The sequence below is a fragment of the Bos javanicus genome, chromosome 2 (assembly GCF_032452875.1).
Source record: "Bos javanicus breed banteng chromosome 2, ARS-OSU_banteng_1.0, whole genome shotgun sequence".
Taxonomy (NCBI): Eukaryota; Metazoa; Chordata; class Mammalia; order Artiodactyla; family Bovidae; genus Bos; species Bos javanicus.
The window spans coordinates 13,689,354-13,703,492 of NC_083869.1; the positions used below are offsets into that span (position 1 = coordinate 13,689,354).

At 36.0% G+C, this 14,139-nt stretch overlaps 1 protein-coding gene across 2 annotated transcripts in view; it reads left to right on the forward strand.

Moving 5' to 3' along the window:
• NCKAP1 (NCK associated protein 1) overlaps positions 1-14,139 on the forward strand; it is a 105,940-nt gene that overhangs the window by 72,205 nt on the left and 19,596 nt on the right. For both annotated transcript variants that reach the window (XM_061433524.1, XM_061433518.1), the window contains 4 exons: positions 355-486; positions 3,375-3,593; positions 3,780-3,910; positions 4,143-4,240. In XM_061433524.1, coding sequence (XP_061289508.1) covers positions 355-486; positions 3,375-3,593; positions 3,780-3,910; positions 4,143-4,240 — 580 coding nt within the window. The remainder of the gene's footprint in view (positions 1-354; positions 487-3,374; positions 3,594-3,779; positions 3,911-4,142; positions 4,241-14,139) is intronic.

The window sequence follows — 14,139 nt, forward strand, 5'->3', positions numbered from 1 at the left end:
TTTTGACATTTGTGAACTTGATTAGCCAGTTAGTGCTTATTTAATCCAAAAGTACTTATTTTGGATTTTTGAAGAAAATACATGTAATAGATGTCATTTTTTTAATATGTTGAATATTGAAGGCCAAGAATCTGTCTAAAAATTTGGAGGGGGTATACTATAAGCAATCTGTAATGTTCAGTTTATTTGAAATTAGATGTCTGACACTATTTTGGCATCTTGTTATATATTGAACATGTCAGTTTAAGAGAGGAAAAGTTGAATTTTGCCATTACTATTCTGATATGAAATTAATTTCATATTGCTATTATGAGATGTTAATTTTTTTCTTTACTGTTTATTAATATTTTTCAGCCTTGATAAGTTGCACACTGCACTTTCCGAGTTGTGTTTCTCTATAAATTATGTACCAAACATGGTGGTTTGGGAACATACCTTTACCCCACGAGAATATTTGACTTCTCATCTGGAAATCCGCTTTACTAAGTAAGAAAGAATATAAACTGTTTTTTGTTTGTTGATTAGATTAATGAGTTTGTTTTCTTTATTCTTCATATCTATGCAGTCTTTACTTTTATGAGGGAAAGCATTAGTAGAAATGGTATATAAATTAGTAAAATTGTAGTATGAAAAAAATAACTGGTAAGTATGAAGAATAGTGAACTGGGAATTACTTAAATTACCCAGTCTTATCCCACACTTATTAACTCGTTGTAACACCGGAGAGGCTAGTTAATCTTTGTGAGCCTTAACTTCCCTATAAGAAAAAGGACAGTTCAGTTCAGTTCAGTCGCTCAGTCGTGTCCAAATCTTTGCGACCCCATGGAGTGTAGCACACCAGGCTTCCCTGTCCATCACCAAACTCTCTGAGCTTGCTCAAACTCTCATCCATCGAGACGGTGACGTCATCCAACCATCTCATCCTTTGTCGTCCCCTTCTCCTCCTGCCTTCAGTCTTTACCAGTGTCAAGGTCTTGTCTAATGAGTCAGCTCTTCACATTAGGTGGCCAAAGTATTAGAGCTTCTTGAGCTTCAGCTCTAGCATCAGTCCTTCCAGTGAATATTCAGGGTTGATTTCTTTCGGGATTGACTGGTTTGATCTCCTTGCAGTCCAAGGACTCTCAAGAGTCTTCTCCAGCACTGCAGTTCAAAAGCATCAATTCTTTGGCGCTTAGCCCTCTTTGCTTCCTTTATGGCTCAGCTGGTAAAGAATCCGCCTGCAGTGCGGGAGACCTGGGTTCGATCCCTGGGTTGGGAAGATCCCCTGGAGAAGGGAACTGCTACTCACTCCAGTATTCTGGCCTGGAGAACTCCATGGACTGTATAGTCTATGGGATTGCAAAGAGTCGGACATGACTGAGCGATTTTCACTTTCAGCCTTCTTTATGGTCCAACTCTCACATCCATACATGACTACTGGAAAAACCATGTCTTTGACTATGTGGACCTTTGTTGGCAAAGCAGTGTCTCTGCTTTTTAATATGCTAAGAAAAAGGAGAAGATTGGAGCAAATTGGTATACGTCAGCTGGCAGGTGGCAGCCCAGTAGGATCATGGAATCAGTTTAGAAAGTTGTAGTGAACATTTAAAGAAAGAAAAAAGGGAGGAAAGGAAAGAAGGAAGCAGAAATAGGGGGAAAACTCAGTGCATTGCATGTAGTAAGTAGAAATATTGTTTCACAGAACTTTTCAGTTAGGTATATATTTGTGTGTACTGAGTTGGTGATGTTAGACACATATCGTATAGCAGGTCACAGTCAAATGTGTGAAAACCTCAGGGTTGGATGAACACGAAACTCTTGTGAACTCCAAAGTATGCTGTTATGCCAATAGAATTCTAGACCCGTGAGGCACTCAATTCTAATTAGTTTAATAAGTTATGTTTCTTGATATTTTATGTAACAAGTCAGAAATTTTGTAAATGTTGCTTCAGCTTTTTTCTAAAGTTACACATTTATTTATTAAAGAAAATATTGATTGATTCAATACATTTTTCTTAAAGGCCTTAGAGCAATTTATGAAAGAAATTTTGCCAAAGGACTTTCAAAAGGTTTGGCTAAAGGTTGTGGTCACTAACAACAACTATAGAAGAAAATAGAATATGTAAATAGGCAGTAAATTGAGTGTCAAGTCATCAGTTGCTTGGTGTTGAGCATCAGTCTGGTGTTGAGCAGAGTCTCTTGCTCTTCTTTAGTAAGGAAGGCATCCTGACAGTGAAACCAAAACTGCTTCAGCATTTAGACCATAGGACATTACGCTTCTGATACTTAGCACTCTCGGCTCGGTGGATTGGTACAGTGTTGTATGGAAGGTAGGGTTCAGTTTACAGCTCCCTTGTTTTCCTTCTGTAAACAGTTGGTCCGTTAATCCACAGAGAAGCAGATGTTCTTTTTATCAAACATCTACTTAGTGATCAGGTTCAAGGCAAGGCTGTATACTTGTTTACCTGGGAAATATTTTTATGCCAGAACAAATAGCTTGTGAGTATTAGTTGATTGATTTTTGCTGATCACTTGCACACAATCGTAAAGACTTAGTGGCTGTGTACAAGGACAGCAGTTTTCATCTTGAGTTGTTCTTCTGGGACTGTTACTAGTCATGGGGTTTGTCTGTTGTCTTTATGAATTTATCCTTACAGATTCAAGTCTAAGATCTTTATAAATCTAATGATTAGGGAATTTTAGGGTTTCCCTGGTAGCTCAGCAGTAAAGAATCCACCTGCAATGAAGGAACCACAGGAAACACAGGTTCGGACCCTGGGGTCAGGAAGATCCCCTGGAGGAGAGCATGGCAACCCACTTCCAGTATTCTTGCCTGGAGAATCCCACGGACAGAGGAGCCTGGCGGGCTGCTGTCCATAGGGTGGCAAAGAGGCAGACACAACTGAAGCGACTTGGCACACACGCATGCATGCACTTCCAAAGTGACCTTGATCAGTTTACTTGAGTTCTGCACCTCAGGTTTGTTCTTTCCTCTATGAAATGATGGTGATAACTGCATAGCAGGGTTATTAAATATGAAGACTGTAGGTAATATATTTAAGACCTAAAAACTACTGGTGTGTAACAGTGCTAAAGGAATTCAAGCTGTAGACTTGAATAGTCCATTTACTTGCTGGAGACCACATATCATGTTAAAGGAATATTTAAAACCCTCTTTCTTCTTAAATCATTTTTATTGCTGATGCCCTTAGTATTTTTTTTAATCACTTGCATCCCCATTTCATTCCTGTATGTCTGCTAGGTATATTCTTTTTTAAAGTTGTTGCTTTGGAAGTTAATGATAGTACTAATTTCATGAATTGTAAACTGAATGGCCTATTTACAGAAATACAAGAATTAGAGCTTTTTAATTTTTTCTACCATCCCCGCTCCAGGTCAATTGTTGGAATGACTATGTATAATCAAGCCACACAGGAAATTGCAAAACCATCAGAGCTTCTAACAAGTGTAAGAGCATACATGACTGTACTCCAGTCAATAGAAAACTATGTGCAAATTGATATTACAAGAGTATTTAATAATGTTCTTCTTCAACAAACACAACATTTAGACAGTCATGGAGAACCAACCATTACAAGTCTGTACACAAATTGGTAAGAAACATATTCAGAAATTTGGAATGATAAAAAGTTTCTTTGTAATGAATGACTTACAAAAGTTTTTTAAATGGATTAATGCTTGTTCATGTTATTAGTTAACTTTAAAATTATATGCAGTAATGTATACCTTAATAAATTTTTAATTAAATTCTCCAGTTGCAAATTTACTCTTCTCCTTAGGTATTTGGAAACTTTGTTAAGACAAGTCAGCAATGGTCATATAGCTTATTTCCCTGCAATGAAAGCATTTGTGAACTTACCTACGGAAAATGAATTAACATTTAATGCAGAGGAATATTCTGACATATCAGGTGAATAATACTCTGGCATATTTTAGAGAATGAAGAAACCTTGATTCTTTTGGGTTTTGATTCCGTTATGACTATTTTCATTCAATTATATGGATAATCAAAAATTAATTTTAGACTTACCTAGGCCTTTATGTTCTTTCTTATTCTAGAGACTTTTCTTAGAGTTTTCAATTAATAATTTGCTTCTTAAATTTTTTTGTCAAAGTATAAAATTAATTCCATTTCCTTTCAGAAATGAGATCATTATCGGAGCTGCTTGGCCCATATGGTATGAAGTTCCTAAGTGAAAGTCTTATGTGGCATATTTCATCACAAGTTGCTGAACTTAAGGTAATACAGTTTTTATTGATTTGAGCTTTAAAATATTTCAAAAATGTGAACAAACAAACCTAGAGTGTTAATTATTTTAACCTGACATAAAGTTGTCATGAAATGAAACTATATGAATTTATATGAAATTTATAAATTATGCAAAATTACAGAGCTAGCAAGTTCTTTCAGTAGCATCTTCATTTGCTTCTGTTTTACAAATGATAAAGCAGAAAGCCTAGAGAGGTGAATTGACTGGCTAAAGGAGACTGAAACTCAAATTTCTTGACTGTTAGTCGTCTTCATTCTGTTGTATTGTGATGCCTTTCTTCCAATAACCATGTTCAAAGTTCCAGCCAGTCATCTGTTTAAATTTGTAGTTTGAATGTATTACTTTCCACAGATTCCAATATAAACATTGTTAGGTTTATTGTTTTTTTTTTTTCTTTTTAAAAACTTATTTATTTTTAATTGGAGGATAATTGCTTTATAATACTGTGTTGGTTTCTGCCACACATCAACATGAATCATCCATAGGTATACCTTTGTCCCCTCCCTCTTGAACTTCCCTCCCACCTCCCACTGTTTGTTTGTTTTTTATTATTATTATTAGCCAGTCTTTTAAATTATCTTGTGCTTTTTAAACTGGATGAAAAATGTGCATAGCATTTTAATAAACGTGAAAGAGCTGAAGCAATGTTTTAAGTAATTCTAGAAGTCTTGTAAAAAGATCTCAGGGCTAAAGTGATTTATACTGAATGAGTCTATATAACAGCTATCTAGTTTTTTAAAGAATTTAAATTTGTGCCAGCAAAATTTTTGAATTTACAGACAAAATAGGAAAGACACGTTTAAAAATACAGCTTTTTCTTTGTGAAAGTTTTTTTGGTGGTTACTTGTGCCTTCTATTTTAAATTACTTAAGAATATGGTGTATAGGATTAATAAGTAGCTGGCATTTCAGGTGTAGCACCCGAGAAGTCTAAATGAGGTCATCTGATTTACTGAAAATTGGGCAAATAGACAGGTGAAGTCAATTCCTGCAAGATTAATGTTTTGCTGAGTGAGTAGAGAGCAAGACTCAGTATAACTAAAAGGAGAGGCAGTATTACTCAGTGGTTAAGAACGCAATCTTTCAAGTCAGGCTATCATGGATTTTGGTCCTGTCACTTAAGAGCTTTGACTTTGGGTTGAGAATCACTTTAAGTGATAAGTTTCAGCTGCTTAGGTACTCACCATAGTCCCTGACTTACAATAAGAACTGAGTAAATATTTTAGTATTCATCATGTCATTATCCTCTCACTTCTTTAAAAGAAAGATCTGCAATTCTTGGCTAGAAATCAGCCTTTAGTTATTTTATAATGTGGATTTTAAATGCACAGATATCGTACCTTATATAGTTTTAAATACACAAACATTGCACTTCTAGTTTTGGTGCTTTGCTTGCTTTACAAACAGTGTAATTCTTACTTATTAGACTAATCCCTCTGTAAATTCATGGTCTCTTTTCCATCCTCCTGTTCTCTGGCAGCACATCTGTCATCCCAGTCTACTTTCTTGTGCTCCTCTCAGGATGAAATCATTGCAGAATTATGGTCCAGTTATTTAGCTTTTGCTAACTGTTGTTTGTTTCAGACACTTCCAGAACTGTTAGTGTTTTTATTGTTTCTCTGCCATTTAATGTGGCAGGTTAAGCAGTATGATGTGATAATAAAAATTGGCCTATACATACCTGTGAGAGTTGAAGGCATCTGATGTCCTTAACAGTATTGTCAGGTGCCAAGAGGATCTGGCCTTCCACTTTTTCTCACATTTTTTCACTCTTCATCCCAGCTGGCCTACTTGCTGTTGTGTCATCTCAAAGTACTGTTCCCTGAGATACTGTCTTAGCTTGTTTTCTTGTAACATTCATATATTTTTCAGTTATCAGAATATCCTTTCTTGACCACACTTTTAAAAATAGCAACCATTACTTTCTGTTCTTTTAATCTAGCTTTATTTGTGACCTTTCATGTCATGCATCTTATGTCACTTTCACTAGAATAAAAACTTAATTAAAAACTCTCTTAAAACCTTGGTGCTAAATTAATGTCCAGCAGATAGAGGTGCTTGGTAAATATTTGTTGGGTTCAAAAATAAAAACAGGTAGCTTTCCTGATTTTTTACTGTATTCTAGGACTTTTCTAAGCTCTTTACATGTATTTTATTAACTCCTTTAAATCCTTAAAACTGGTATTGTCCCTATTTTATAGATTAGAAAAGTAAAACCAAGAAAGATTTACTTGTCCAAGCTGACATGCTTAATATATAACTAAATAAATTTGATCTATATATAGAGTCGCCCTGACTCCAGAGCTTATACTAGTACTGTGCTCCACTGTCTCAAAACATGAAAGAGATCTTAGCAATCACCTAACCTACTCTTAGCTAGTGCAGAAACATACATTTTTCTAGGTGGGTGAGTTGATCTTGAAAATGAGGCAATCTCATCAATTACTCTATATTTCTACTTATGTTTATATCTAAACTTCCCTGGTGGCTCAGCTGGTAAAGCATCTGCCTACAATGAGGGAGACCTGGGTTCAATCCCTGGGTGGGGAAGATCCCCTGGAGAAGGCAGTGGCAACCCACTCCAGTACTCTTGTCTGGAAAATCCCATGGACGGAGGAGCCTGGTAGGCTACAGTCTATGGGGTTGCAAAGAGTTGGACAAAACTGAGCGACTTCACTTTCACTTTCATATCTAAATAGTAATTTTTGATTGGCCCTTACTGTTACCTCAAGAGGTAGAGACTGCCTGTAATAAGATGACCCTTCACATGTTTAAAGCAGTTTTTAATATATTGCATTTCTCTTCTAGTCTCACTCTCTTCTGTCACAAATTCTCTTGTTGGTGTTGCTTATAGAGAATAATGCCTAGAACTGAGAATAAACTCAACTTCAACTACAGATCTGATTAGTGAGAGTGCACTTACTTACCCTGGACACTGTACTTACTAGATAATGTGTAGCATCAGCACTTTATGTAGCTATAATACCATGCTGTTTTCAACTTGGAATCAGATACCTTTTTTTTTTCCCTTTCTCTTAACCCTTCTTCCTCCTCCTTCCTTCCCCCTCCCCTTCACTCCCCTCTTTTGTTTTCCTACAGTAACTTGAACCATGGCTTCCACATCTGTGTTTTTTTACAAGGTTGTTGTTCAGTCACTAAGTTGTGTCTGTCTCCTTGCAACCCCATGAACTGCAGCACGCCAGGCTTCGCTGTCCTTCACTATCTCCCAGAGTTTACGCAAACTCATGTCCATTGTGTCGGTGATGCCATCTCAACATCTCATCCTCTGTCACCCCTTCTCCTCCTGCCTTCAGTCTTTCCCAGCATCAGGGTCTTTTCCAGTGAGTCGATTCTTCATATCAGGTGGCCAAAGTTTGGAGCTTCAGCTTCAGCATCAGTCCTTCCAGTGTATATTTTCAGGGTGATCTCCTTTAGGATGGACCAGTTTGATCTCCTTGCAGTCCACGGGACTCTCAAGAGTCTTCTCCAGCACCACAGTTCGAAAGCATCAGTTCTTCAGTGCTCAGCCTTCTTTATGGTCCAACTCTCACTTCCATACATAACTCCTGGAAAAACCATAGCTTTGACTAGATGGACCTTTTATAAGATAGACTTTATTTTTAGAACATTTTATGTTCACAGCAAAATTGAACAGAAGGTGCAGAGATTTTCCATACATGCCCTGCTTCACATGTGCATAACCTTCGCCGTTATCAACATCCTCTATCAGAGAGTGGGTACATATTGTCATCATCAGTGAACCTACATTGACATACTATTATCACCTGAAGTCCCAAATTTACATTAGGGTTCTTTCTTGATTTGTGTATCTTGTGGGTTTTAACAAATGTATGACGTGAAAGTCACTCATTGGTGTCCAACTCTTTGCAACCCCATGGACTATAGCCCACCAGGCTCCTCTGTCCATGGGATTCTCTAGGCAAGAATACTGGAATGGGTAGCTGTTCCCTTCTCCAGGGGATCTTCCCGAACCAAGGATCAAACCCAGGCCCCCGCTTTGCAGGGGACCATCTGAGCCACCAGGAAAGCCTGGGAATACTGGAGTGGGTAGCTGATCCCTTCTCCAGGGGATCTTCCTGACCCAGAAATCAAACTGGGGTCTCCTGCATTCCAGGCAGATTGTTAACCAGCTGAGCTACCAGGGAAGCCATAACAAATGTATGTTGTCCTTTCAGATTGACTTTTTTTTTAATTTATTTTTTATTTGAAGGAAAATTGGTTTATAATGTTGTGTTGGTTTCTGCTGTACAAGGACACAAATCAGCCTTAATTATACATACACCCCCTCTTTTAAGCCTTCCTCTCCTCCTACCATCCCATCCTCTAGGTCATCACAAAGTGCCAGGCTGGGCTCCCTGTGTTCTTAGCAACTTCTCACCAGCTATCTGTTTAGTAAATGACAGTGTATGTATGTCGCTACTTTCTCCATTCATCCTGCTCTCTCCTTGCGGACTCTCATCCGCAAGTCCCTTCTCTACATCTGAGTCTCCATTCCTTACCTGCAAATAGGTTCATCAAAACCACTTTTCTAGATTCCCTATTTGTGCATTAATATACAATATTTGTTTTTCTCTTTATGACTTACTTCACTCTGTATAATAGATGCTAGGTTCATCTGCCTCACTGGATATGACTCAAATGCATTCTTTTTTATGGCTGAGTAATATTCCGTTGGATGTATGTACTACCTCGTTATCTATTCATCTGTTGATGGACATCTAGGTTGCATCCATGTCCTGGCTATTCTGTAAATAGTGCTGCAGTGAACATTGGAGTACATGTGTCTTCAGAATTGTGATTTTCTCAGGGTATATGCCCAGTGGTGGGATTGCTGGATCATAGTAGATTTATTCCTGTTTGTTTGTTTTTTTTTAAGGAATCTCCATGCTATTCTCCATAATGGCTGTATCAGTGTAACATTCCCACCAATGGTGTAGGAGGGTTCCCTTTTCTCCACATCTCTCCAGCATTTATTATTCATAGATTTTTTGATGATGGCCATTCTGACTGGTGTGAGGTGATACCTCATTGTCGTTTTGATTTGTATTCTCTAAAAATGAGTCACGCTGAGCATCTGTTAATCTTAGTATATACAAGACATACAGATGGTTTATTGGCCATCTGTATGTCAGAGAAAAGTCTGTTAAGGTCTTCTGCCCATTTTTTGATTGGGCTGTTTGTTTTTCTGATATTGAGCTGTATGAGCTGCTTATATATTTTGGAGATGAATCTTTTGTCAGTTGTTTTATTTGCAGGGTTTTTTCTCCCATTTCCGCCCATTCTGAGGGTTGTCTTTTAATCTTGTTTATTAATAGTTTCCTTTGCCCTGCAAAAGCTTTTAAGTTTAATTAGGTCCCTTTTGTTTATTTGGTTTTCCACATCTTATATTTTGTATGATACTGTTTTTTAGACCTTTATTATTTTCATAATTTTTCTTGTTATTGTTCATTATTTTTGGATCTTTTTTGAGTTCAGATTTTTCTCATGGTCTCTTAGTAATCTTTTTATAAACTTAACTGTCTTAGCTATGTCCTTAATTGTTAATGTTATCAAGTATATTCTTATTCTTTAAAATAAATGGTAAAAGCTGATGTTTTAACATTTCTCTTTTATATCTTGGAGTGACAGTATTTTCTTAGATATTAAAATTTAAAGTTGACGTAATAATACTAAATAATGTTGACTTCTTTTTTAATACTATGGGTTTTCTGACTCGAGTGTTATTTCTTGGCTGGGTTCTTTTTCAGATATTTGATAGTATTAAACCTGAGTTTAAAAGCTAGTCAAAAGAAACTTTTTGGGTAAGAGTTTAGATTTATTATCTTTGGAGATATATCAGTGTGAGTTAACTTGGGTTTCTCATTAAATGTAATATACCCCAAAACCAAGATGGTTTATAATACTAAAACTTTTTTTCTTTAAAACTTCTGATTTTAGTAATCTTCTTTGTGATTTTCCTTACTTGACATGAGTTTTCAGTTTACCTTCATAAAACCTTGCATATTTTATTAATTGTAAGACTTTTAGAAAAACTACATGGTTATGTTTTGCTGTTTAGGAGCTTTATATTTTTATTTTTTTGCTTCTCAGCACTAAATCATGATTTAGTTAAGCATTTTTCCGAAGCGTTCTTAATGTGGTCAGCCATAAATATGAAAGCTTTACATTTCCAGCATTGTGCCCGTTATCATTTAGATTTCTGCAAAACAAAGCTAGTCCTAAGGATTTAGTTATCTGGAATTGCACAGCACTTTACAGTGGTTTTCTTAGAGATCATTCTTACCAATCCCAAGTTGTAATTCAGATTTCTGTGAATGTAACCACTTGTGTATTATTAAGAACTGGAGGTATTATTCATAACTTTGTTTTCTCAGCCTCGGTGTACTGAGGCCTACTTAGTGTGTATTCTTATATTTTATTCCATAAGAAATATTATGGTCATAATATAATGGTGTTTCATATAGACAAGTTCAGTTTGTTTTACACTGTTGTATTTTATTGAGATAAATCTCCTCGTACTTGTTTATCAGTGCTGATTCTAATTTTACTTTGCATTTTCAGTGTCCTGTAAAATTACTTTGCTTAGAATACTGAGTTTATAAAATTATATTAATAGAAATAACACAGATTTTTGCTTCCAGTACGGGTAGGCTAGATTATTTAGGTCAGTTCTTACCTTAAGGACAACTTTTTTTAAAAAATGGAGCTAGATAGAGATAGGAAGAAAGGAAGGAAGACAGACATCTTCTAAAGAAGAGCTAAAAAGACAGTGAGGTGTTTATTTCTAGACCTTAGTTCCCCAACTAGGTATCCAGCTTGTGCCCCCTGCAGTAGAAGCAGGGATCCTTATCACTACACCACCAGGGAAGTGCCCCTGGAAGCCACTTTTGATGTGAAGACATTTGCTAATTTAGAAGTAAGATTTGTAAGATCCAGCTGTAGTCTTGGTGGTCTTGTGGAGCAAGGAGCTCTATAATCAAAACCCAAGACAAAGCCTACCCAAAGTGGGAGTGGAAAGGAATCCTGCTTAATTTGTCTTTCACCTTCTTTACCTGATATTCCTGAATGTAGCGTCCTCTTGTCAGCATCACTTGAGAAGTTGGGTGTGGAAGATGCCCCAGACAGGCATATAATGACCCTCTTGTTATCAAATCGAAGTCTTCCTTTCTATGCCACTGCCTACAATTTCTGAGCCCTCCCTAGGTTCCAAGGCTTCCATTAACTTGCCTTCTGTGCTTTATCTCCCTTAAAAGAACTTAAATACTCAAATTTCTCACCTCTACATATTCTTTGCTCCAGGTTTCGTCTTCTAGAAATTTGTTGGGCTGTCTCATTAGGTCTTGTTTCCTCTATTGTTTCCTTTGTTATTGTAGATTTATGCCTTTTAATTTTTTTCCTCATTTTAGTGGATTTTTGGAAGAAGCAGAGTTTAGACATATATAGAGATTTTTCTACATTTAATCAGCATTTCATGAGGTTTACATACTTGTTTGAACATTTTTATAGGAAAAATTACAGATAGTGAATCAAAGAGTATGAATATTTACATTACTTTCTGATATTATCAAATATTCTTTGGAAAAGATTGTTAACTCACACTCTGCACGTTAAAGCATATTGGTGCCAATATAGCATTTTAATCTTTTTTGAAATTAATGAGTACATTGTTTTGGGAGATTGTAATATTTTTAAGATAGTTCTGTAACTTTTTAGCTTTAATTTTCTTTTTTTTTATATTTAAACTGACATAAATATTATGTGGCTGCATCTTCTTTTTATCTTTAAGTGTACATTAATTGACTTTTAGTTTCTGTTTTAGCTGAGGACCTTTTTGTTTCAGAATAAGTTTGTGGGCCAATAAAATAAATTTAAGGAAAAGTTTCTTTGTATTTAATGTGGAAGTCGCTCAGTCATGTCTGACTCTGCGACCCCATGGACTATACAGTCCATGGAATTCTTCGCTAGAATACTAACGTGGGTAGCCGTTCCCTTCTCCAGGAGATCTTTCCAACCCAGGGCTCCCACATTGCAGGTGGATTCTTTACCAGCTGAGCCACCAGGGAAGCCCCTCTATATTTAATGGTTGTGAATAAATCATGTCAGAGACATAGTCAACACTATGCATGTGTACTAATGATAAAATGCATTTATTACTTTCTGTAGAAGAAAACCAGTCTGCATTCCTACTAAAATTCTTGGGGTATTTGGAGTTGTGCCCATCAAGTCAATTTCTTCTTCCAGTCCTGCTAGAAGAATTGTTTTGACATTTTACAGATCATTTCTTCTGTAGTTCTTCAGAGTCCTAGAAGGTGTTTTTTTTCAAATGAAGTAAGAAATTTAAATATGAATTGTGCCAAGAATTCAACACTTTAGAACAGAAAACCAGCATTTTTTTTTTAGTAGTCTTGATTTGTTTCACTTGATTAATCTCAGGTTGTTCCATATCATTTAGTTACAATTCCTAGTATTAGTTTTCCAGCTTTGGGGCCCTTTGTCAGAGATAATCATTCATCATGGCTTTAAATATATAGAAAACTCTGTTTCAGGATGCAATTGAGAGAGAAAAGAAATTTATATAAACTATACTTTGTCAGGAAGAGACATCATTAGCTTTTCAAGAGTAATGTGCAATTAAATACTTTATGCTGATTGTTTTTAAAGTATGGTATCCAGATCAGCAGAGGCAGCCTTGCTTTGAATCTTAATTAAAAACGCACAATTTTTGGTTCTTCCTAAGACCTGCTAAATTAGGACCTGTGGGGTTGGAGCCCAACAAGTCCTCCAGATCATTCTGATGCACGCTGAAGATCAACAACCATTTCTTTAGAGTTTAAGAACATGGATTTTAAAATCAGACATACCTGAATTCAAATTCCACTGTTTAATATCTGTAACTTTGGGCAAGTTACCTAACCTCTCTGAGCCTTAGTTTTCTCAGTTGTGAAATTGTGGACTGTCACCTCCCTCATTTGGATCAGGGTAAATGGGATTGTTTGTAAATTGCCTAGTAGAGGAAGTTAAAAATGATCACCATATCTATTTAAATATATACTATTTTGTTTTATTGATTCTGAAACAAAATTACCCTATATTAGTATTTCTGAAATTATATGTGTCTTATATGATTAGAAAATATTGTGTCAGTTTAATTATTAGAGTTTTTTTCTTAATGACACATAAAATAATGGTGCATTTAAAACTCAATGCTGTCTGTGATTCACTGATACATGATATTATGTTCAAGATGTATGAACACTGTCGAGCTTGGGCATATATTTGAGTGTGTATTGACTGATGAGACAAGTATTGAATTGGCCTCAGAGAGAGCAGGCAGTGTCTCTAATTAGACACTGTAGAGGTTGAATTTAGCAAACAGTTGTGACTGGAACTGATCATCTGAATATGAGTAAAAGCAAAAATAATCCAAAGTGTAACATAAAATTCATACTGGTATAAGAAAAATTATTTTTATAGATTTTCCATATAGTCTTTTTATGCTTCCCTTAAATCTCTTATCATCGGCCATTGGTTTTTAACACAATTCCTGTGGCATTTTAACAGTATGCTTGCAACATCTCCAAACCTAGACCTGCTGAGTTGACATATCCAGGCTTTCCAAATATACAGATCCATTATTTCTGCCAGAATAAAGTTAATTATATTTGTTTTAGTTATAATTTTTAAATGAAATTACTTTTTCCAGTACTGCTTTTAAGAAAAGAATTCTTTAATGAGTTGTACTTTTCTTAATTAGCTATCCTTCACTCCCTTCCCTCTCTTCCCGTTTCTCAGTGGTCTTGGAAGAGGAGGTAGATGTTGACATTTCTGTTTAGTGCTGGGAAACTTTA